At 33.3% G+C, this 27358-nt stretch overlaps 1 protein-coding gene across 1 annotated transcript in view; it reads left to right on the top strand.

Annotated features, from left to right (window-relative positions):
* The window catches only part of LOC143228456 (rho GTPase-activating protein 26-like), a 147598-nt gene extending 120880 nt beyond the window's left edge, over window positions 1-26718 (top strand). Inside the window, 8 exon segments of the mRNA XM_076459713.1 lie at window positions 2271-2310; window positions 7688-7825; window positions 7994-8081; window positions 8928-8986; window positions 11178-11283; window positions 25147-25202; window positions 25205-25305; window positions 26672-26718. Coding sequence (XP_076315828.1) covers window positions 2271-2310; window positions 7688-7825; window positions 7994-8081; window positions 8928-8986; window positions 11178-11283; window positions 25147-25202; window positions 25205-25293 — 576 coding nt within the window. The 3' untranslated portion in view covers window positions 25294-25305; window positions 26672-26718.
* Window positions 26719-27358: the final 640 nt, after the last annotated feature.

Genomic DNA, 27358 nt, shown 5'->3' with positions numbered 1-27358 from the left:
CTTGTATATGTGTTGTTTTGTTGTGGTAATTCTGTTTGTCAGTTGGAAAGAACCTGTAATTATATCTGATATCTCTTGTATATGTGTTGTTTTGTTGTGGTAATTCTGTTTGTCAGTTGGAAAGAACCTGTAAATATATTTGATATCTATCATATATATGTCTTTATGATATTATGTTTATGTTTGTCAGTTGAAAGGACCTGTAGATATATTTGATGTCTATCATATATGTGTCTTTATGATATTATGTTTTTGTTTGTAGATTGAAAGAACCTGTAGATATATTTGATGTCTATCATATATGTGTCTTTATGATATTATGTTTTTGTTTGTAGATTGAAAGAACCTGTAGATATATTTGATGTCTATCATATACGTGTCTTTATGATATTATGTTTCTCTTTCTCAGTTGAAAGAACCTGTAGATATATTTGATGTCTATCATATGTGTCTTAATGGTGTTATGTTTTTGTTCGGTGGTTGAAATAACCGATAAGTATATTTGACGTCTATCATATGCGTGTCTTTATGATATGTTTCTGTCCCCTGTTTCTGCCTGTAAGACTAAAAGTAAATACATATACGTATTTATTAAGAACAGTGAAATAATGAATTCCAATTAAAATGAAACATTGCTGTAATACTTTTCTAACTGTTGCATCTCATTGTTACATTTGTTTTTCATGAAAGATTCTTCTTATGTTATTGATAGTTTGAAAAAGTTTCCCTTACCTTTTTATGGGGCAGGAAGTTTAATGGTGTGTAATAGAACTTTACACTTGTTATGAGAGTTACAAATAAACTTTAATAGAAATGTATCATACTGTATTAAGTACAGTAATTATCAGATGTGATAATATGGATTCATTTTTTTCAATTTTTTACAGTCTGTAACTTGTTATATTTCCTATGTATTAACAACGTTATTAGATTATTAGTTATAACAATGTTGGTGGTTTTTCTAGGTCTTTAAATTTTATATCTCTATAATGTTTACAAGTGAGTTTGCATTATGCTTTTTGCAACAATAAATTACAAGTTACACATTAGAGCAAAGAAATAAGGAGTAAGTTTATTCAATAATTTACACAAAACGGTAAAATATTAATGAGAAAGTCTACATAATAAATTAGAACTATAATTAACATAAAGTATAAAGTCTACATAATAAATTAGAACTATAATTAACATAAAGTATAAATCTACATAATAAATTAGAACTATAATTAATATAAAGTATAAAGTCTACATAATAAATTAGAACTATAATTAACATAAAGTATAAATCTACATAATAAATTAGAACTATAATTAACATCAAGTATAAAGTCTACATAATAAATTAGAACTATAATTAACATCAAGTATAAAGTCTACATAATAAATTAGAACTATAATTAACATCAAGTATAAAGTCTACATAATAAATTAGAACTATAATTAACATAAAGTATAAAGTCTACATAATAAATTAGAACTATAATTAACATCAAGTATAAAGTCTACATAATAAATTAGAACTATAATTAACATCAAGTATAAAGTCTACATAATAAATTAGAACTATAATTAACATCAAGTATAAAGTCTACATAATAAATTAGAACTATAATTAACATCAAGTATAGTCAAGTTATTGATGAGAAACTTTGGAAATGAAGCCAACAATCAGTAAGCTTCAGAAGTAATTTTTAATAAGTTCTTCTTTTCCATAAACTTCTTTGTAGAGATAGTATAGAGGAGAACAGTTAACAGATAAATTATGAATTAACAGTTGTTGTGTTTTTTAACAAAAAGTAACTTAAACTGTTGTTCACAAATAATGTTTAGTTGACCAAAATTGTAATATTTTTATCTTCAGATGTCAAATAAGGTTTATTGTGATTGGTATTTGTTCTAGATTCTGGAACTGTATATAGTTTAGTTGTTAGCTGAAGGTTCATGATTTACATTCAGTTGATCTGTATCGTCTGCTGCACACTCTTGTCTCTTATTAGAATGATGATCAAACCTCATTTGATGGTGAATGCTGTCAGTCCAAAGTTACTGACGACTGGTGCAGATAACCTTTGTGTTTTTTTATTCCAAACTTCAGAATATCTAAATTCACAGTAACTCTATTAATTACATAACTGAAAATCTCTGATTTGGTTTACTGTCAATATAAAATAATGCAATTTCCAATTCACTGAAGTTTTGGTAAACTTGACCAGCAGTGTTTATAGTTGTATTTATGATTAATATATCTGTTTTGTTTCACTTCTCTGTAGACTTACTCACAGCTGGGAAAGGTCACTAAACAAGAAGATTGTGAGTAGCATTTTCTATGACTGGTGTCTCCATCTTGAACAGAATCTGTAAAAATGTTTAAAAAATATTATCTTGGTCACCAAAAAAGATAAAAATGAAAAAAAACCTATTTTAATATATTTACTCACAAGTCAATAATATAATGGCATTTTCTTCTCACAGAATAATTTCTGTTTATGAATTTATTATTTACTTGGAACACAAAGTAAATTCTTTAGATAACTTATATTATTAATTCTGAATTATTCCTTATAGCAAAACATCATCATCTGTAACTTATTGGTGTTTTAAAAGTTCACCTAGCCATGTCTGAAAACTTATTATTAAGTTCACCTAGCCATGTCTGAAAACTTATTATTAAGTTCACCTAGGCATCTCTGAAAACTTATTATTAAGTTCACCTAGGCATGTCTGAAAACTTATTATTAAGTTCACCTAGCCATGTCTGAAAACTTATTATTAAGTTCACCTAGCCATGTCTGAAAACTTATTATTAAGTTCACCTAGCCATGTCTGAATACTTATTATTAAGTTCACCTAGGCATCTCTGAAAACTTATTATTAAGTTTGCCTAGCCATGTCTGAAAACTTATTATTAAGTTCACCTAGCCATGTCTGAAAACTTATTATTAAGTTCACCTAGCCATGTCTGAAAACTTATTATTAAGTTCGCCTAGCCATGTCTGAAAACTTATTATTAAGTTCACCTAGCCATGTCTGAAAACTTATTATTAAGTTCACCTAGCCATGTCTGAAAACTTATTATTAAGTTCACCTAGGCATCTCTGAAAACTTATTATTAAGTTCACCTAGCCATGTCTGAAAACTTATTATTAAGTTCACCTAGCCATGTCTGAAAACTTATTATTAAGTTCACCTAGCCATGTCTGAAAACTTATTATTAGGTTCGTCTAGCCATGTCTGAAAACTTATTATTAAGTTCACCTAGCCATGTCTGAAAACTTATTATTAAGTTCACCTAGGCATGTCTGAAAACTTATTATTAAGTTCACCTAGCCATGTCTGAAAACTTATTATTAAGTTCACCTAGCCATGTCTGAAAACTTATTATTAAGTTCACCTAGCCATGTCTGAAAACTTATTATTAAGTTCACCTAGCCATGTTTGAAAACTTATTATTAAGTTCACCTAGGCATCTCTGAAAACTTATTATTAAGTTCACCTAGGCATCTCTGAAAACTTATTATTAAGTTCGCCTAGCCATGTCTGAAAACTTATTATTAAGTTCACCTAGCCATGTCTGAAAACTTATTATTAAGTTCACCTAGCCATGTCTGAAAACTTATTATTAAGTTCACCTAGCCATGTCTGAAAACTTATTATTAAGTTCACCTAGCCATGTCTGAAAACTTATTATTAAGTTAAGCCTAGCCATGTCTGAAAACTTATTATTAAGTTAAGCCTAGCCATGTCTGAAAACTTATTATTAAGTTCGCCTAGCCATGTCTGAAAACTTATTATTAAGTTCACCTAGCCATGTCTGAAAACTTATTATTAAGTTCGCCTAGCCATGTCTGAAAACTTATTATTAAGTTCACCTAGCCATGTCTGAAAACTTATTATTAAGTTCACCTAGGCATCTCTGAAAACTTATTATTAAGTTCACCTAGGCATCTCTGAAAACTTATTATTAAGTTCACCTAGCCATGTCTGAAAACTTATTATTAAGTTCACCTAGCCATGTCTGAAAACTTATTATTAAGTTAAGCCTAGCCATGTCTGAAAACTTATTATTAAGTTAAGCCTAGCCATGTCTGAAAACTTATTACTAAGTTCCCCTAGCCATGTCTGAAAACTTATTATTAAGTTCACCTAGGCATCTCTGAAAACTTATTATTAAGTTCACCTAGGCATGTCTGAAAACTTATTATTAAGTTCACCTAGCCATGTCTGAAAACTTATTATTAAGTTCACCTAGCCATGTCTGAAAACTTATTATTAAGTTCACCTAGACATGTCTGAAAACTTATTATTAAGTTCACCTAGCCATGTCTGAAAACTTATTATTAAGTTCACCTAGCCATGTCTGAAAACTTATTATTAAGTTCACCTAGGCATCTCTGAAAACTTATTATTAAGTTCACCTAGCCATGTCTGAAAACTTATTATAAAGTTCACCTAGGCATCTCTGAAAACTTATTATAAAGTTCACCTAGGCATCTCTGAAAACTTATTATAAAGTTCACCTAGCCATGTCTGAAAACTTATTATTAAGTTCACCTAGCCATGTCTGAAAACTTATTATTAAGTTCACCTAGGCATCTCTGAAAACTTATTATTAAGTTCACCTAGGCATCTCTGAAAACTTATTATTAAGTTCACCTAGCCATGTCTGAAAACTTATTATTAAGTTCACCTAGCCATGTCTGAAAACTTATTATTAAGTTCACCTAGCCATGTCTGAAAACTTATTATTAAGTTCACCTAGGCATCTCTGAAAACTTATTATTAAGTTCACCTAGCCATGTCTGAAAACTTATTATTAAGTTCACCTAGGCATCTCTGAAAACTTATTATTAAGTTCACCTAGCCATGTCTGAAAACTTATTATTAAGTTCACCTAGCCATGTCTGAAAACTTATTATTAAGTTCACCTAGCCATGTCTGAAAACTTATTATTAAGTTCACCTAGCCATGTCTGAAAACTTATTATTAAGTTCACCTAGCCATGTTTGAAAACTTATTATTAAGTTCACCTAGCCATGTCTGAAAACTTATTATTAAGTTCACCTAGGCATGTCTGAAAACTTATTATTAAGTTCGCCTAGCCATGTCTGAAAACTTATCATTAAGTTCACCTAGGCATCTCTGAAAACTTATTATAAAGTTCACCTAGGCATCTCTGATACCTTATTATTAAGTTCACCTAGGCATCTCTGAAAACTTATTATTAAGTTCACCTAGGCATCTCTGAAAACTTATTATTAAGTTTACCTAGCCATGTCTGAAAACTTATTATTAAGTTCACCTAGGCATGTCTGAAAACTTATTATTAAGTTCACCTAGCCATGTCTGAAAACTTATTATTAAGTTCACCTAGCCATGTCTGAAAACTTATTATTAAGTTCACCTAGCCATGTCTGAAAACTTATTAAGGTCACCTAGCCATGTCTGAAAACTTATTATTAAGTTCACCTAGCCATGTCTGAAAACTTATTATTAAGTTCACCTAGGCATCTCTGAAAACTTATTATTAAGTTCGCCTAGGCATCTCTGAAAACTTATTATTAAGTTCGCCTAGCCATGTCTGAAAACTTATTAAGTTCACCTAGCCATGTCTGAAAACTTATTATTAAGTTCACCTAGCCATGTCTGAAAACTTATTATTAAGTTCACCTAGGCATCTCTGAAAACTTATTATTAAGTTCACCTAGGCATCTCTGAAAACTTATTATTAAGTTCACCTAGCCATGTCTGAAAACTTATTATTAAGTTCGCCTAGCCATGTCTGAAAACTTATTATGTTCACCTAGCCATGTCTGAAAACTTATTATTAAGTTCACCTAGGCATCTCTGAAAACTTATTATTAAGTTCACCTAGGCATCTCTGAAAACTTATTATTAATTTCACCTAGCCATGTCTGAAAACGTATTATTAAGTTCACCTAGCCATGTCTGAAAACTTATTAAGTTCACCTAGGCATCTCTGAAAACTTATTATTAAGTTCACCTAGGCATGTCTGAAAACTTATTATTAAGTTCACCTAGCCATGTCTGAAAACTTATTATTAAGTTCACCTAGGCATCTCTGAAAACTTATTATTAAGTTCACCTAGCCATGTCTGAAAACTTATTATTAAGTTCGCCTAGGCATCTCTGAAAACTTATTATTAAGTTAAGCCTAGCCATGTCTGAAAACTTATTATTAAGTTCACCTAGCCATGTCTGAAAACTTATTATTAAGTTCACCTAGCCATGTCTGAAAACTTATTATTAAGTTCACCTAGGCATCTCTGAAAACTTATTATTAAGTTCACCTAGGCATCTCTGAAAACTTATTATTAAGTTCACCTAGCCATGTCTGAAAACTTATTATTAAGTTCACCTAGCCATGTCTGAAAACTTATTATTAAGTTCACCTAGCCATGTCTGAAAACTTATTATTAAGTTCACCTAGCCATGTCTGAAAACTTATTATTAAGTTCACCTAGCCATGTCTGAAAACTTATTATTAAGTTCACCTAGCCATGTCTGAAAACTTATTATTAAGTTAAGCCTAGCCATGTCTGAAAACTTATTATTAAGTTCACCTAGGCATCTCTGAAAACTTATTATAAAGTTCACCTAGGCATCTCTGAAAACTTATTATTAAGTTCACCTAGCCATGTCTGAAAACTTATTATTAAGTTCACCTAGGCATCTCTGAAAACTTATTATTAAGTTCACCTAGCCATGTCTGAAAACTTATTATTAAGTTCACCTAGCCATGTCTGAAAACTTATTATTAAGTTCACCTAGCCATGTCTGAAAACTTATTATTAAGTTCACCTAGCCATGTCTGAAAACTTATTATTAAGTTCACCTAGCCATGTCTGAAAACTTATTATTAAGTTCACCTAGGCATGTCTGAAAACTTATTATTAAGTTCACCTAGCCATGTCTGAAAACTTATTATTAAGTTCACCTAGGCATCTCTGAAAACTTATTATTAAGTTCACCTAGCCATGTCTGAAAACTTATTATTAAGTTCACCTAGCCATGTCTGAAAACTTATTATTAAGTTCGCCTAGCCATGTCTGAAAACTTATTATTAAGTTCACCTCGGCATCTCTGAAAACTTATTATAAAGTTCACCTAGGCATCTCTGAAAACTTATTATTAAGTTCACCTAGCCATGTCTGAAAACTTATTATTAAGTTCACCTAGGCATCTCTGAAAACTTATTATTAAGTTCACCTAGGCATCTCTGAAAACTTATTATTAAGTTCACCTAGGCATCTCTGAAAACTTATTATTAAGTTCACCTAGCCATGTCTGAAAACTTATTATTAAGTTCACCTAGCCATGTCTGAAAACTTATTATTACGTTCACCTAGCCATGTCTGAAAACTTATTATTAAGTTCACCTAGCCATGTCTGAAAACTTATTATTAAGTTCACCTAGCCATGTCTGAAAACTTATTATTAAGTTCGCCTAGCCATGTCTGAAAACTTATTATTAAGTTCGCCTAGCCATGTCTGAAAACTTATTATTAAGTTCACCTAGCCATGTCTGAAAACTTATTATTAAATATTTAGTAATTTTTTTTAGTGTTTAAATTGAGTATCACAATAGTGTACAGAATTGACTGACATGTACAATGTTGTATGAAATAAACAAGTATGTAAACATTTGTTTAATGTTTCTGGTTTGTAGATATTCTTGATGAGGTAGGCTTCAGCTTTGTGAAGAAGTGTATAGAAGTAGTTGAGAAAAGAGGTCTGCAGGACCAGGGAATTTATCGAGTGGTGGGAGTCAACTCTAAGGTGGTACGACTCTCTAAGCTGGCTCTTGGTAAATACATTGCATCTTTAAATAAATGTTTCTTTTGTTAAACATAAAACATTTTCAAAAATTAGGTTTTCAACAAAAATTATGGATCTAATAAAATCTGAAAAGTTGTTAAACATTTATTTGTATAAAAGGACAGTTTTTTCATCTAATTAAATTTTTTATTCACAGATAAAAAACGAAGTGGTAATATCAACTTGGATGATCCTGAAGAGTGGGAAGTGAAGACCATTACAAGTGCACTAAAAAACTACTTCAGGTATTAGATTACTGATTCAGAGTAGTGAAAAACTGCTCCAGGTGTTAGATTACTGATTCAGAGTAGTGAAAAACTGCTCCAGGTATTAGATTACTGATTCAGAGTAGTGAAAAACTGCTCCAGGTATTAGATTACTGATTCAGAGTTGTGGAAACTGCTTCAGATATTTAATTATTGATTCAGAGTAGTGAAAAACTGCTCCAGGTATTAGATTACTGATTCAGAGTTGTGGAAACTGCTTCAGGTATTAGATTACTGATTTAGAGTTGTGGAAACTGCTTCAGATATTTAATTATTGATTCAGCGTAGTGGAAAAATGCTTCAGATATTTAATTATTGATTCAAAGAAGTGGAAAACTGTTTCAGGTATTAGATTACTGATTCAGAGTAGTGAAAAACTGTTTCAGGAATTAGATTCTTGATTCAGAGTAGGGAAAAACTGCTTCAGGTATTAGATTACTGATTCAGAGTAGTGAAAAACTGCTTCAGGTATTAGATTACTGATTCAGAGTATTGATTACTGTTTCAGGTAATAGATTACTGATTCAGAGTAGTGAAAAACTATTTCAGGAATTAGATTCTTGATTCAGAGTAGGGAAAAACTGCTTCAGGTATTAGATTACTGATTCAGAGTAGTTAAAAACTGCTTCCGGTATTAGATTACTGATTCAGAGTAGTGGAAACTGCTTCAGGTATTAGATTAGTGATTCAGAGTAGTGAAAAACTGCTTCATGTAGTAGATTACTCACCTGTGTTTTATGGTTGTTTTTCTGTTCATACTTTGATTTATATTGTAGTTTTCTTGTTTCTTCCAGTTTTGTTATTTATCTCTCTCTTTATTCATAGGAACCTTACGGAACCATTGATGACCTATAAGTTGCACAACCTCTTTATTAACGCTGCTAGTAAGTTTCAACTGAAATATGAAAAAAATCTTGACCGTAAAATAGTTGTGATGTGTTTTTTTTATTGATTAATAATCACCAAATCAGTTTTTATGATATAATTTTCCATCTTTATGTATAGTAAAATTTAAATGAGAAAATATTTTCTCTGAATGTCTTGAATTTAAGCATATGTTTTAGAAATGATCAAATAAAGTTAATTATAAACACATGTTCTCTCCACTTAATATGGTCTTGGATAAACAGAAATTTTCATATTTTGGGTTCTGTTGTTTTGTTATTGTTGGGAACCAATATGGATGTGTATGCATATGTATATATATATTAGTTTGTTATAACCTACAAATAAGCCAAAACAGAAATAAAGTTAAAAATGCTGCATTAATTAAAAAGATCCCAGGTTACAAGCTATTGTGTAGGATATAGAATGTACCCTAGGTTTTGGAGGTGGCTGAATAAGTAGGACCCATATTGTGCTGAGGATGCACTGTCTTATCAGTCTTAACCTCTATTCATCAGTGTCACATAAAGAAATGAAATAAAAGAGTAGCAGTAGATATAAAGCCCACACGACCCATATCTAGATCACCCTTCACTGTCTGTAGACAGTTATGGGAGGGTGACTGCTCTCAAATTAAAGAAAAGAAAAATAAATTGAAAAATAAAAATAAGGGAAAAGTAAGAAGAATAAGGAGCTACCATTTGTGGGAAGTAAGTTGAAACTTAGCTCTTGAAGTTAGCATTACAGCCCTCATTATGTTAGAAAGGCACTAATTAGTAGCCATGTAAACGAATTATACTAGTATCAAGAGTCCCATTCAATTATCTAAATAAACTAGTATAGCACCCAACCACCACCCATTTATTAAGCCTACTATTATGCTTGTGTGGCAAGGTGTACATTGTACATCCACATAAAGTAGTGCCATGTTGTTGTTAAATGATGTTATTCATAACTAAAAATAGTTATTAGAAATGTTTAGTAAAATTTCTCTAATTTTTATTTCTTTATATTTATTTAATACATTATTATATTTGTTACAGAATAGTTTAATAATTTATTTAAAGTTTCTTTATTAAATCCATTAACTGTTAATGTTTGTTTCAGTATTTCAACATCATTAATAATATATTGTAATTTATTACATATATTAAAATATCTGAATAACTGCAAAGTTATAATACTTATAACAAAAGGATATGGTACATTATTATTAAAAGAGGGTAAACCATAAATTGGAAAAACAAAATATTTTCTTTTGTCACAGATATTTACAATGATATCCTTATCAATTAATTTAATTTCTAAATTTAAATTATGTATTTCTGTACTAGATATTGAAGTATTTTCAATTTCTAATTATGCTGGATAAATACTGTTAGTAACATTATTTATTTCAGGATTATTTATACTAATTAAATCATCTATGTATCTGTAAGTTAAGGTAAAAATATTTGGATTTGAGGTGTTTTCAATAAATATATTCTCATAAAGATATAAATTTGCTATACAACTAGAATAGCTAGTTCTCATCGGAATTCCTATTACTTGTTTAAAAACCTGATTATTGAAATTATAAAATTATTTTTACCTTTCTTATTTTTACTTTTCAGTTTTTTTTCTTCTTTACTTCAGAGAGCAGTCACCTTCCCACAACTGTCTGCAGGCAGTGAAGGGTGATATAGATATGGAATGTTGTGGGCTTGAGCACCCAAATCTCACTCTCTTCATTTCTATTTTAAATCTGTTGCTACTCTTTATTTTATTTCTTTATGTGAGACTGGTAATTGGAGGTTAAGACTGAAAGAGTGTATCCCCACTGCAATGTGGATCCTACTTTATCAGTCACCTCCAAAACCTATGGTACATTTTATATCCCACAATATATGTTGTACCTTGGGGTCTTTTTAATTAGTCCAGCATTTTGGTTTATTATTTTTTAAATTTATTTTTGTTGCAGTGTCATTTTAGGTTATAACAAACTAATTAGTCAAAGGTTTGAATTTGCTGTTTATAATGCAGTTCTTTCCTTTGATTTTGTTTATCTAACTTTATCAGTACTAATTTTCTCTAACATGTACATGTTTATAATAGGAGAATATCTGTGATGTAATGTTTAAAACCTATAGCAGATAATTATGTTAAAAATAAATGACTTCAGTATGATTCTCTTCTACCATGTTTGAACAGAGCAAGAAAACAAAGGTCAGAGGGTTAACGACATACACTTACTGGTCTATAACCTTCCAAAAACAAACAAAGATATGTTGGAACTACTGATCTCACATCTGTATCGGTAAGATAACAGCTGTTGATTGTGAGATACAATTACATCTGTGAAGTAATCAAGTGTTTTACGTGTTTCATATATATATATATATGTGTGTGTCATTTAATAAGTATGCTTTTCTTAAATATGAAAAAGAATATATTATTTCATAAAATGTGTTGTTTATTTTCCCAAAAGGAGGGCCAAAGACATCTAGATGTGGTTAATTGTTTTAACCAGTTACACCACTATAGAATAGTGTGCTGCCTGTCAGTAAATACTAAAATGACAAGTATACACATTCTATGCAATAATGCATTGTTTGTTAGATGTCAACAAGTGTACACACTGTATGTAATAGTGCATTGTTTGTTAGATGTCAACAAGTATACACACAGTATGTAATAGTGCATTGTTTGTTAGATGTCAACAAGTATACACACTGTATGTAATAGTGCATTGTTTGTTAGATGTCAACAAGTATACACACTGTATGTAATAGTGCATTGTTTGTTAGATGTCAACAAGTATACACACTGTATGTAATAGTGCATTGTTTGTTAGATGTCAACAAGTATACACACTGTATGTAATAGTGCATTGTTTGTTAGATGTCAACAAGTATACACACTGTATGTAATAGTGCATTGTTTGTTAGATGTCAACAAGTATACACACTGTATGTAATAGTGCATTGTTTGTTAGATGTCAACAAGTATACATACTGTATGTAATAGTGCATTGTTTGTTAGATGTCAACAAGTATACATACTGTATGTAATAGTGCATTGTTTGTTAGATGTCAACAAGTATACACACAGTATGTAATAGTGCATTGTTTGTTAGATGTCAACAAGTATACACACTGTATGTAATAGTGCATTGTTTGTTAGATGTCAACAAGTATACACACTGTATGTAATAGTGCATTGTTTGTTAGATGTCAACAAGTATACACACAGTATGTAATAGTGCATTGTTTGTTAGATGTCAACAAGTATACACACTGTATGTAATAGTGCATTGTTTGTTAGATGTCAACAAGTATACACACTGTATGTAATAGTGCATTGTTTGTTAGATGTCAACAAGTGTACATACTGTATGTAATAGTGCATTGTTTGTTAGATGTCAACAAGTATACATACTGTATGTAATAGTGCATTGTTTGTTAGATGTCAACAAGTGTACATACTGTATGTAATAGTGCATTGTTTGTTAGATGTCAACAAGTATACACACAGTATGTAATAGTGCATTGTTTGTTAGATGTCAACAAGTATACACACTGTATAAATAGTGCATTGTTTGTTAGATGTCAACAAGTATACACATTGTATAAATAGTGCATTGTTTGTTAGATGTCAACAAGTATACACATTGTATAAATAGTGCATTGTTTGTTAGATGTCAACAAGTATACACACTGTATAAATAGTGCATTGTTTGTTAGATGTCAACAAGTATACACACTGTATAAATAGTGCATTGTTTGTTAGATGTCAACAAGTATACACACTGTATGTAATAGTGCATTGTTTGTTAGATGTCAACAAGTATACACACTGTATGTAATAGTGCATTGTTTGTTAGATGTCAACAAGTGTACATACACACTGTATGTAATAGTGCATTGTTTGTTAGATGTCAACAAGTATACACATTGTATAAATAGTGCATTGTTTGTTAGATGTCAACAAGTATACACACTGTATAAATAGTGCATTGTTTGTTAGATGTCAACAAGTATACACATTGTATAAATAGTGCATTGTTTGTTAGATGTCAACAAGTATACACACTGTATGTAATAGTGCATTGTTTGTTAGATGTCAACAAGTATACACACTGTATGTAATAGTGCATTGTTTGTTAGATGTCAACAAGTGTACATACTGTATGTAATAGTGCATTGTTTGTTAGATGTCAACAAGTATACACATTGTATAAATAGTGCATTGTTTGTTAGATGTCAACAAGTATACACACTGTATGTAATAGTGCATTGTTTGTTAGATGTCAACAAGTATACACACTGTATAAATAGTGCATTGTTTGTTAGATGTCAACAAGTATACACACTGTATGTAATAGTGCATTGTTTGTTAGATGTCAACAAGTATACACACTGTATGTAATAGTGCATTGTTTGTTAGATGTCAACAAGTGTACATACTGTATGTAATAGTGCATTGTTTGTTAGATGTCAACAAGTATACACACAGTATGTAATAGTGCATTGTTTGTTAGATGTCAACAAGTATACACACTGTATGTAATAGTGCATTGTTTGTTAGATGTCAACAAGTATACACACTGTATGTAATAGTGCATTGTTTGTTAGATGTCAACAAGTATACACACTGTATGTAATAGTGCATTGTTTGTTAGATGTCAACAAGTATACACACTGTATGTAATAGTGCATTGTTTGTTAGATGTCAACAAGTATACATACTGTATGTAATAGTGCATTGTTTGTTAGATGTCAACAAGTATACATACTGTATGTAATAGTGCATTGTTTGTTAGATGTCAACAAGTATACACAGTATGTAATAGTGCATTGTTTGTTAGATGTCAACAAGCATACACACTGTATGTAATAGTGCATTGTTTGTTAGATGTCAACAAGTATACACACTGTATGTAATAGTGCATTGTTTGTTAGATGTCAACAAGTATACACACAGTATGTAATAGTGCATTGTTTGTTAGATGTCAACAAGTATACACACTGTATGTAATAGTGCATTGTTTGTTAGATGTCAACAAGTATACACACTGTATGTAATAGTGCATTGTTTGTTAGATGTCAACAAGTATACATACTGTATGTAATAGTGCATTGTTTGTTAGATGTCAACAAGTATACACACTGTATGTAATAGTGCATTGTTTGTTAGATGTCAACAAGTGTACATACTGTATGTAATAGTGCATTGTTTGTTAGATGTCAACAAGTATACACATTGTATAAATAGTGCATTGTTTGTTAGATGTCAACAAGTATACACACTGTATAAATAGTGCATTGTTTGTTAGATGTCAACAAGTATACACATTGTATAAATAGTGCATTGTTTGTTAGATGTCAACAAGTATACACACTGTATGTAATAGTGCATTGTTTGTTAGATGTCAACAAGTATACACACTGTATGTAATAGTGCATTGTTTGTTAGATGTCAACAAGCGTACACATACTGTATGTAATAGTGCATTGTTTGTTAGATGTCAACAAGTATACACATTGTATAAATAGTGCATTGTTTGTTAGATGTCAACAAGTATACACACTGTATGTAATAGTGCATTGTTTGTTAGATGTCAACAAGTATACACACTGTATGTAATAGTGCATTGTTTGTTAGATGTCAACAAGCATATACACACTGTATAAATAGTGCATTGTTTGTTAGATGTCAACAAGTATACACACTGTATGTAATAGTGCATTGTTTGTTAGATGTCAACAAGTGTACACATACTGTATGTAATAGTGCATTGTTTGTTAGATGTCAACAAGTATACACACTGTATGTAATAGTGCATTGTTTGTTAGATGTCAACAAGTATACACACTGTATGTAATAGTGCATTGTTTGTTAGATGTCAACAAGCATATACACACTGTATGTAATAGTGCATTGTTTGTTAGATGTCAACAAGTATACACACTGTATGTAATAGTGCATTGTTTGTTAGATGTCAACAAGTATACACACTGTATGTAATAGTGCATTGTTTGTTAGATGTCAACAAGTATACACACTGTATGTAATAGTGCATTGTTTGTTAGATGTCAACAAGCATACACACTGTATGTAATAGTGCATTGTTTGTTAGATGTCAACAAGTATACACACTGTATGTAATAGTGCATTGTTTGTTAGATGTCAACAAGCATACACACTGTATGTAATAGTGCATTGTTTGTTAGATGTCAACAAGTATACACACTGTATGTAATAGTGCATTGTTTGTTAGATGTCAACAAGTATACACACTGTATGTAATAGTGCATTGTTTGTTAGATGTCAACAAGTATACACACTGTATGTAATAGTGCATTGTTTGTTAGATGTCAACAAGTATACACACTGTATGTAATAGTGCATTGTTTGTTAGATGTCAACAAGTATACACACTGTATGTAATAGTGCATTGTTTGTTAGATGTCAACAAGTATACACACTGTATGTAATAGTGCATTGTTTGTTAGATGTCAACAAGTATACACACTGTATGTAATAGTGCATTGTTTGTTAGATGTCAACAAGTATACACACTGTATGTAATAGTGCATTGTTTGTTAGATGTCAACAAGTGTACACATTGTATAAATAGTGCATTGTTTGTTGGATTTCAGTGAACAGATATATAATATATTAAATAATGATATATACGTATTGAAATTACATTATTCACAACTAAATATAATTGTGAGCAATTTTTTTATAAATTTTTTCAATATTTATTTAATATGTTCTTATTTTTATCACAAAAAGTTCAATAGTTTTATTTAAAGTTTCTTTATTAAATCCATTAAAAATTAATATTCATGTTAGTATTTGAACATTAATAATAAAATACTGTGGTTTATTACAAAATCTAAATGATTATAACAGTAGAATGTGGTACATTAGTATTAAAAGAGAATAAATCATATATTGGAAAGTTAAACATCAGTAGTGAGAGGTTTGGATTTATTGTTTTTAACACAGTCCTTGTAAATCTTTTTTTATTATTTTACTTGAATGTATTTATTAATATTCTGTGTGTGTGTATATATATATTAAACAACAGAGAACACCATTGTGAAGATATTTATAAAATATTAACAAGTAGATATTATAATTTGTAGGATGTTTGTTAATAAATATATATCGTGTAATGAAGCTTGTTGTTTATAACGTATCCAGAAGTATAGTTTATTTAATAAAGTTTGTCATCTGTATTATATACCCCTTGAGGTGGATTCCTGTATGTGGTGAGGGACCTCTGAGAGGAAGATCTGTAATTTCAGTTTACCTCCTCTGGGATCTGAACATTCACCCACGTGTTTAATGTATGTGGTATCTTATAGAAAGGGAGGAGAGATTCTTGGTGGTTGAGCGGTGTCATTCATGGTGAGTTTATGTTGATGGCACTTCCTAACATACCTTTGGACTTTAATTCCTGTAGACAAATGTCTCACTCAAGGTCAGTTGGCTGATTCAATTTAGGCTGGGATCAGCTAATTACTGGTGTTGTAGGTGAGTGTTTGACATCTACACCAAAACATAGTGTTCTCCTGAATTTGAAAGCTTCTGGAGATATACCAGTTAAAGGTACTTCCCAAGCTTCTGGAGATGTAACAGTTGAAGGTACTTCCCAAGCTTCTGGAGATGTACCAGTTGAAGGTACTTCCCAAGCTTCTGGAGATGTACCAGTTGAAGGTACTTCCCAAGCTACATTGAGTTCTGCACCAGGAGAGGAATTTACAAACGTTCCCAAGCTGATGATTCTTACCTTTTGTTCCAGTCAAGTGGTTTCTGGTGTGTGATGTAAAAATGGAATTATGCTGCCTACCAACATTCTCATCCTGATGTTCACATCACTATGTCTACCTGCTACTGTCAAGGTAGGTTATCTGAACTGTAAGGGTCAGTTTTATGTTCCTAATCTTCTTGGGTGTTTCCATACTAGCAGTTCAGACATTCTTTGATATATGCTCGTTATGGTGCCAAAACCCATGACATTCATGAGTGTGTTTCAATCGCCCTCACTATGTCAGTTATGGTGGTTTCCACCTCTCTTACTTTCAATCTTGCCCTAAATGGGTGGCAAAGAAAAGGTACAACATTTACATATTTTAAACATCATTTCTTACCCTGAGAGTTGGAAGTTGTTGTCCCCTGTTTCACCTTGGATATTTCACTACTATAGTGTAGATCATTTTCAGTACCTCCATCATTTTTTTCCACACCATGTAAAGTGTCTTTTGCCCTGTGGAATGCCAGAGTTGGCAAATTCACATCCATTCAAGTCTCTGTTCCTACTACTGTTTCAATGACTGCTTGTGTCTATCTCCTTTATCCCTGAGGCCCCTTGGTGTTGATTCCTGTATGTGGTGAGGGGACTTCCCAAGGAAAGTTCTGTTCTTTCAGTTTACCTCCTTTGGGATCTGAACATCCACCCACGTGTTTGCTATGTGTGGCGATCTGTGAAGGGGAGGAGAGGATCCTGGTGGTTGAGGGTCCAACCCTAACACACCACTTTGGCCTTGAAATCCTGTAGATGGGTGACCTTGGGGTAGCTCCTCTTGGGTCATCTGGCTGGTCCACTTAAGCTAGAGTCAAACAGTGTTGGATGTTCTCATCAGGTGTTGTGGACATTATATTTGATGCTGGTGTTTGGGTATAGTACTCACAAAACCCTGGCATTGCTGCAGTGTCTTTGTTTGGCATTGTAGTGAGTCACCTCATAGGGCTACATGGTGAGTGGGGTCAGTGGGCACCAAAATTTCCTTTTTTATTATGGATCCCGAAATAAAAACTTAAATAAAATAGTGAAAACAATTCATAAGTAAATGACCATGTCTTGAAGATTCTGAGCAATGATCTTCAACATTTGTAACACATGTACCTCATTTACTTATACTAAATTCTCTTTCAGACAAACCTTTAGGGAAATGTCTCCCTTTTTCATTCAGAAGGGACTAGACTCACTAGAGGAACTTGCTGGCTCTCCAAAGTCAGTAAAGAAGCTTTGATCTGGTGACATATTGGTGGAAGCATCCACATTTCAACACAGTGAACTCCTCGTGCATTCAAAGGAAATTGGGATATATCTATTGAGGTTACACCTCATGCTACTTTGAATTCATCACAAGGAGTTATTGTTGAGAGGAATTTGAAGAACATTCCCAAGTCAGAGATTCTCGCTGGTTTCTTCATTCAAGGAGTTTCTGCAGAGAGGCGATCTCCACTCAAGCAAAGATGGAATTACAATGCTGACCAATGTCTTCATTCTGACATTTACATCACCACGTCCGCCTACCACCATCAAGGCTGGTTATCTTAATTGTAGGGTACAGCCATACATTTCAAATCCTCTCTGATGTTTCCAGTGTCAGTGGTTTAGTCATTCAAAGATGTCATGTCTGGGTTCCTTGATGTGTGCTCATTGCAGTGTCAAGGATCAGTTGGACCTGATGATGTACATTATGAAATGCTGCACCATCTATCTCCTGCTTCTCTTGCTATTCTTCTGATTGTTTTTAACCAGATCTGTCAGGAGAATGTTATTCCTGATGCCTGGCACCAGGCTGTTGTCCTGCCTTTTTCTTAGCCTGGGAAGGATCCTCAAATTCCCTCAAACTACCGTGGCAATTGCTTTGACTAGCTGTCTCTGTAAGATGTTAGAGAGGATGGTTAATGCTAGTCTTGTTTGGTTTGTCAATCAAATAACCTCCTCTTGCCCACCTAGTGTGGGTTCTGAAGACAGCCCACTGTGGACAACCTGATTTGACTTGAAATGTTAATCAGAGAAGCCTTTCTCAAATGACATTTTGTATCAATATTATTTGACACTAAGAAGGCTTATGATACAATGTGGAGGTATGGCATTTTGCGAGAACTCCATAAATATGAGTTACGTGGTTATTTACCCATGTTTATTAAAATTTTTTTGATGGAAAGGAGATTCCAAGTTCGTGTGGGTTCGACACTTTCCCCGTTCTTTTCTACTGGAACTTGGGGTCCCTCAGGGCTGTGCTTTGAGTGTCACACTTTTCAGTATAAAGATAAATGCCATCACTGAACAACTCCCTCTCTCTGTTGGAAATGGGATCTATGTCGATGACTTTCACATCTTGTGTCAGTCATTGAACATGAGATATATTGAGCAGCAACTACAAACTGCTCTCTATCATGTACTGAAGTAGACCACGGTGAACGGGTTTAATTCTCTCTCTCTAAAACCGTTTGCATGCACTTTTGCCACCAACGGGTATTCACCCTGATCCTGAACTCCATATTGGTGAAGTTTCACTGCCAGTGGTCCCTGAGACCAAGTTCTTGGGGCTTATCTTTGAACGTAAGCTGGCCTTTATACCACACTTAAAGCAGCTATGGGTCAAATGCACAATAGCACTGAACATCCTCTGTGTCCTCTCTACAACCATTTGGGAGCGGATTGATGTTCTATGTTAAAGATATATTGTGCTCTTATTCGATTGAAACTCGACTATGGATCAGTGGTCTCTGGCTCTGTCAGACCCTTGGCCTTAAAGATGCTGGACCCCATTCATCATCAAGGACTTCAACTCTGCACGGGGCTTTCCGCACCTCCTCAGTTCAAAGCTTATATGTAGAATCTCATAAACCTTCTCTGCACCTTTGCCGTTTGCAACTGTTTTTACTATATTCTTTGAAACTTCATTCCTCACCAAAGCATCCCACCTGGGGATGTGTTTTCCTTCCTCAGTGGGTCATACTTATTCAGAACAGATGATCTACCATTGCTCCTTTTTTACCTTCGCATCCAGGCGCAATTTGATGAATTGGATCTGTCCTTGGATAACATTGCAGAATCCACTGGTCAGCCCATCCCACCATGGCTTATTATAGTCCCCAAATGTGACCTTTCTTTAAGTCATCTGAGAAAGGCAGATACTCCCAATTGGAAGTACTGTCTCTTATTTACTGAACATCTTTTGAACAATCTTTCTATTCCAATTTATACGGATGGTTCCAAATCAGATAACTCTGATTATTATTTTTATTACGATTTTGCTACATGTCTTTTAAAACTTTTATTACTTTACCTTTTGATAATGGCTGTTATGACACATAACCCGGAACCAGGACTAGAAAGACCAACTTCAGGTGACTGACAGTGGTTCTTGTAATTACCTGTTAGTCTTCCTGGCAGGTTATGATCATTACCATTCTGCTACAGGAAGTCCTTTACAACTTCTCTTACTCTGCTTTCTCTCTTAACATTGTAAACTAGGTGTCAACATTGGTTTTATACTTTTTCTGTTTATCAATGATGTTTTGTTTTACCTTCATTTCCTTTTATGTATTTTACTACATTTAATTTATTTTTACCTTTTTACCTGACGTTTGGCGCAGATAGCCAAGCTGCTTTGTGCCATAAAACACGAAATCAACCAAACAACCTTGGGATAACATTGCTGTACCCAGTGGTCAGCCTATCCTTGCCATGGCTTCTTATAGACCCCAAATGTGACTTTTCTTTAAGTCAGCTGAGAAAAGCAGACACTTCTGATTGGAAGTACTGTCTGTTATTTGCTGAACATCTTTCGAACCATCCTCCCATTCCTCTTTATACAGATGGTTCAAAATCAGGTGACTGTGTGGGCTCTGCCATGGTTTGTTGTGTGCAGAATCCCCTCTACAGCTTCTGTGTTCACTGCTGAACTGTACGCCATTTTTCTTGCCCTGGATCACATAGAAACTAAGCAGTACTCAAACTGCACTATTTATATTGACTCGCTTAGTTCTCTACTGGCCCTGGAATCGCTTCACGTTGGCTCACACCCTGTTCTCGCTGATATTCATAACCGACTGGCCCATTTCTCATTAACATCTACTTCTCTCCAGTTTTTCTGGATACCAGGCCATGTTGGTATTCGCCATTGAAAGGCCATTAATCTTTTTAATGCAATACATTTTAATTTATACATTAGACCTTTTTTAATGTGATTCCCTTTTAAGAATCAAAGTCCATCTATTTCGATTTGAAATTAGAAAATGGCTATAACATCAAATAACTCTGAACCTGGACTGGAAAGGCCAACTTCAGTTGACTGGCAGTGGTTTTTTTTGTACTTATTTGTTGGTCTTCCTGGTGAGTTATGATAATTACAGTTATGCTACAAAAAGTCCTTTACACCTTGTAGAACTTTAGTTTTTCTCATAACGTTGTAGAATAGATGTAAACATTGGTTTTATGCTATTTATGTGTTTTTTAAACTTTGTTTTGTTTTGCCTTAATTTTCTTTTATGAATTTTACTAAATTTTCTTTAATTTTAACTTTTTACTGAATGTTTGGTGCAGACAGCCTAGCTGCTTTGTGTCCTAAAACACCAAATGATCCAACTAACCAACCAGTCATCCCTGAGGTGCGGAATCATTATTTGGTCTTGTCTTCAGTGTCTGGAGTTTTCATCCTTTGACAGGATCTGCCCAATATTCCTCAGGCAGGTTCCATGTAGGTTGACAAACCTTTTCTTCAAAAAACAAATGTTGTTGTCACAAATAGGATTTTCTTATCAGTTCTTCTCCACCTAAATAAAAATGGCCACATTGATACAATGAAACTGTTGAAGTTTTCATTTTAATTTGGATGTCTTTAAGGCTGTGATGAATTCCTATTGGCTTGTGTGTTTCTTCCTGAAACCTACTTACTGTTACCTTTTGGCAGTTTTCTGAATGACAGGTTGTGTGATGTACAGGTTTGTGGCACTACTGGTTGACCAGCACATACCCACCATGTCTGTGTCACTTGATACACCCTTAGAGGTTGCACACGTTTCTCTGTGGGTCATAAGATTACTGTTTGGTCTCTTCTGCTTTCTCTAGGGGAGACTTATGACCAATTTTAATACCTTTATAGAATAGTTGCTGTCTTCATCTTGGGAGACTTTAAAGGACATAATTCTCTATGGGATACTGGTGATATTGATAGGAGGTTTCATTTTGTAGAGTATATGCTTTCAGATCACAACTTTTCCCTGATACTGGTTAATGTACCCATTTTCCTGACCAGTCTTTTACTGTTATTAATCTCTCTGTTCTTCTATAATTTTTTCTCATTCTTCATCATTTTGAGTAAGATTAGCTGTGGTTGACACCACCCAAGTCAAGTGCCACAGTTGAAGTTTAGCACGGTAATTGGTTATTATTCACTGTTTTCTTGGAACTTGATCTTGCTGTTTTTATCCTTCCATCTATTAATGAAGTGGAAGTAGTAACTCATTGTATAGTTCCAATGGTTGTTTATTATATCCTCCAAAATCATATGATGTTTCCTCTGTCATCCTTATCTAATGGGTTTCGTGCCTGCCATCAGGCATGGAAAACTCTTAAATAGTACTGGGATACCTTTTGTAGCTGTCCCACTCTTTCTGACCATTTTTCTTTCCAGCAGGAATGTGCCTGAGTCTGACTGGTCAGGCAGTAAAGCCAGAAGGAATTCTGGATTAAGTTCATTACTGGCATCTCTTCTACCACCAGTTACAAAGTTGTTTGGGGAAAAGATTGGAAAGATAATTGGGATGTAGGGCTCTCGTTTCATCCACTTTTGATTTTGTTTCCATTTGGCTGGGAAGTACCTGAAGTACAGATTATTGTTAATACTCTTGGGGAAAGTTCTATTTTTCTAGTACTTATGTCTCTTCCTCCACCTTCTTGGCCATCAAGTCTTACACTGAGAAATCATTCTTTTCTGTGAGGAAGATCATCTTTACTATTATAATCACCTATTTACACTTAAGCTTGCTCTTCATCAGTCTGATATTACATCAGTCAGACCTGATGATATTCACTATAAGAAACTGTGACATACCTCTCTTGCTCTTTTCTGATTGTTTTTAGCTGTATTTAGTTGGAGAATATGTTTTGTGATGCTTGGAGCAAGGCTGTTCTCCATTTTTCAAACCTAGAAAAGATCCCAAGTTTCCTTCTAATTATCATCCATTTCTTTGACTAGCTGTCTTTGTAAGGTCTTGGATAAGGTAATTAATACACATCTTGTTTGGTACTTTGAATCAGTCAGCTTCCTCTCATAAACTCAATGTGGTTTATATTGACAGTATTCCACTGTGGACTACTTGGTTTGTGTTGAAACTTTGATCAGGGAAGCCTTCTTGAAGAGAGAACATCTTGTTTCTGTCTTCTTTGATATTAAAAAAAGGTTTATGACACTTCTTATAGGTTTGGTATTTTGTGTGCCTACACTCCTGTAGGTTGTGTGCTACTTGCCCATTTTTATGCAAAATGTTTTATAAAAATCAGGGACTTTGAGACCCTCAGGGTTGTCTTGAATGTTATTCTTTTTTATTATCAAGAACAACACTAACACTAAACAACATCCTTCTGTTGTTACTAATGGCCTCCATGTTGACTGTCGGTATCTTCCATGTTTCTTGTTGATCATTAGACGGAGGTTTATAGAGTGGCAGCTCGAGACTGCCCTCACCTGCTTATTAAGGTGAGCACAGCAAATGGTTTCATCTTTTCTTTTCTTTAAAACCATATGCATTATTTTTTCCAACAACAGGGTTTAAATCATTTTCTTGAACTATAGCTCGGTGATTTTCTTTTTCTGTAGTTTGTGAAATGAAGTTCTTGGGACTTATTTTTTACTGTAAACTTATTTGGTTTCTGTATTGAAGATCTGTTGTGTCATTATAAACTGGACTGTGGGTCTCTGGTTCTACCAGTCCCTCTGGACGTGTTGGATCCTGTACACGGTCTGGGAGTTCAGCTATGGGGTTTTCCACACTTCACCAGTCTAGAGTCTGTACACTGAATCCCATGAACCTCTCTTCACCCTCAGCTGTTTACACGTTTTCATTATGCTACCAAACTTCAATCCTTATCACATAATCCAAGATAGGATTATGTTTTCCTTCCTCAGTAAGCTGTGCTCTTTTGAAATAGATTGTTTGACATTCCTCATTTTGCCTTCTTATCCAAGCACAGCTGAATGAATGAATTGGATCTCTCATTTGATGGCATTTGATTTTAGTGATCAGCTTTATCCCACCATGGCTTATTACCATCCTCACCTTTGACCTTTCCTTGGGTCATTTGAGAGAGGTGAATACATCTGATTGGAAGTACTGTCTTCTCTTTGCTGAATGTCTTTCAAAGAATTCTTCTGTGTCTGTTGTATATGGTTCAAAACCAGGTGATTCTGTAAGCTCTACCATGTTACCACAGATTGTGTTCAGTGCAGAGTTGTATGTCATTTCTCTTGCCTTGGATCATGTATAAGCTAAGCAGTACACTCACCTGTACCATTTACACAGATTCTCTTACCTCTGTTGGCCTTGGAATCACTTAATGTAAGTTCTCATCCTGTTATTATCAGAAACAACTGGCCCACGCTTCATTATCTTCTGTTTATTGATACCTGGTCGTGTTGGTATTCTTGGTAACAAACTTGCTGACACCACAGCAAAGTCCACCTGCTCTGGCACTGTGACAGCAGTGTCTCTCTTGTATTTGGACTATAGTCTTATGATTAGGACCTGGCTTCACATCAGTTGGCATTCAGTTTGGGGTGAGTAAATTCATAAGTTTTTCAAGGCTGAATCTGGTTCTTTGATTATCTAGTTTCTGTAAAGGTCAGATGGAGGAAGATATTTTGTAGTAGACTGTGCACTGGTCACATTTTTTTTACTTATCCTCTTCATTGGGACTGGCCTGTCAATATGTGGTCTTGGTGACACTCAAGTCACAATTGTCCATGTTGTGCTGTTGTTTGAGCAATGTCACCATTTTAGACACAATTTCTAATGATTTAACCCTGATATTGGGTCGTGGTCATTGATGATGTTGATGCTGTCCAACATGATTGTGTTTTCAGTCTTACAGTTTGTTGGTATTTCTGTATTTACTCAAGTCTTACCTGTTTAATTGTCTAATTTTCACATTTTATTGTGATTTACGATTGCAGCTTTTACTGCTTGTTTATTCAACCAGATAGTCTAGTTGGCAAACAACTAACTTGTGAGATATCCATAAATATATCTAATGTAATAGATTGTTGTTTGTAAGATACTGATAAGTAAATGTTGTGTAGTAAAGTTTGTTATTTGTAAGGTAACTGTAAATATATGTTGAATAATAAAGTATGTTTATGTTCAGGGTTGCTCAGCATTCTGATAAGAACCTCATGACAGTTTCTAACCTTGGTGTCTGTTTCGACCAACGCTTCTCCGACCTGAGGAAGAAACAGTTGCATCCATCATGGACATCAAGTTTGGAAATATTGTGGTAGAAATTCTCATCTAAAACTGTGATAAGGTAATAACATGTAAAACTAGAAGAATTCTGAACAGCTCAACACGTACAACACTCAGTAAAGAAATCCAATAGTCACTAATATCTGGTGATATGTTGTTAAAATGTTGGTCACTAGAATTTAATAAAAGCATTTTCTGCTATACAATTCTTTCACATTTGTAAGGTTATACCTACCTTTATTTACTCTTGTGGATTCATTGTTACTGGTTAGGATTTGGTAGCACTTACAAAAAATATCTTGTCAACTTGTTTAATAATTTATCGTTATTCATCACTTTCTGTAGTTTATTACAACTTACAGGATCATCTCACAAACTTGTTTAATAATTTATCATTATTCATCACTTTCTGTAGTTTATTACAACTTACAGGATCATCACACAAACTTGTTTAATAATTTATCATTATTCATCACTTTCTGTAGTTTATTACAACTTACAGGATCATCTCACAAACTTGTTTAATAATTTATCGTTATTCATCACTTTCTGTAGTTTATTACAACTTACAGGATCATCTCACAAACTTGTTTAATAATTTATCATTATTCATCACTTTCTGTAGTTTATTACAACTTACAGGATCATCTCACAAACTTGTTTAATAATTTATCATTATTCATCACTTTCTGTAGTTTATTACAACTTTCAGGATCATCTCACAAACTTGTTTAATAATTTATCATTATTCATCACTTTCTGTAGTTTATTACAACTTACAGGATCATCTCACAAACTTGTTTAATAATTTATCGTTATTCATCACTTTCTGTAGTTTATTACAACTTTCAGGATCATCTCACAAACTTGTTTAATAATTTATCATTATTCATCACTTTCTGTAGTTTATTACAACTTACAGGATCATCTCACAAACTTGTTTAATAATTTATCATTATTCATCACTTTCTGTAGTTTATTACAACTTACAGGATCATCTCACAAACTTGTTTAATAATTTATCATTATTCATCACTTTCTGTAGTTTAGTAGAACTTACAGAACTTTCATGTAACTAAAGTAAATGTTTGCAACATGCATGTACTAAAACCACTAAGAAAGGAGTTAATATAGTCATTTTATCATTGCATATTTAAATATTTAGAAATCGTTCTATGACATGACTAGATGGACCAGTTACATGTTTACAGATGTTGTTGTTTACCTTATTTTAAACTGTTTTGTAGATATCACTTGTTTATTCTGTCTCTGATGTTTCTTACACATACACTATTTTAGTCAGACAATGGTATAACTGTGTTCTTTCTGGTAAATGTAAAGAATTAATGTTTTAATTTTGTTTGTTTATTGCAGCTTGTTACCTTAAAAAGTACAAAAAGATATAAAACTTATAATTTCATTTTTAGATCTTTGGATCAGTATTAGATTCTGTGGAATTACGGAAGAAAGAGATTTCTTCCCGATCACCAGCATCGCACGTCGGAACCATTATGGTTCTTCCACCAGTAATGCCGAGCCTGAGGTTCGACAGGGAAGTAAGGAACATTGACCAGTACAGATTCAAGCCGCCCGTAGTCCCAGTCAGTAGTGTGCCATCTTCCATGCACCATCCTAGCTTACGCCCAGCTGTCCCACCTTCTTATTTTGAAGCCGTGAATAGCGTACAACCAAAACATGCTTGCACATCCCGCTGCCAATCAAACATCACCAACAAATCCTGGTCATCAACAGACCTCTCAAAGTGTAGGTGGACAGCCCCAAGGTGGTCCTCAACGAGACCTATGGTAGTGTTTAATCCCTTATGTGGTAAGCAAAAATCACGCTACTTATTAAACATCTCACAGATTGTACTGCAAGTAGAATACCCAACTATTTAAAGTAGTTTAAAATATATAAGGCTAGTGAAATTATGCACCCTTTGTGCTTATAATAACTGATGAGAAATTTTCTACATATCTGATATGTAGTGACAATGAGGTAGTGTAACGCATCAGTTCTTATACTATTGCTACATGCATAATGTCATTGAACTTTTACTTCATTGGTATTTTTATAAAGTCTAGAAACAAGTCTTTAGTCTTTACTATTATAAA

This window comes from Tachypleus tridentatus, chromosome 10 (genome assembly GCF_004210375.1).
Source record: "Tachypleus tridentatus isolate NWPU-2018 chromosome 10, ASM421037v1, whole genome shotgun sequence".
Taxonomy (NCBI): domain Eukaryota; kingdom Metazoa; phylum Arthropoda; class Merostomata; order Xiphosura; family Limulidae; genus Tachypleus; species Tachypleus tridentatus.
Note: the sequence above shows the minus strand (reverse complement) of the source record. Positions and strands in the feature narration are given on the sequence as shown.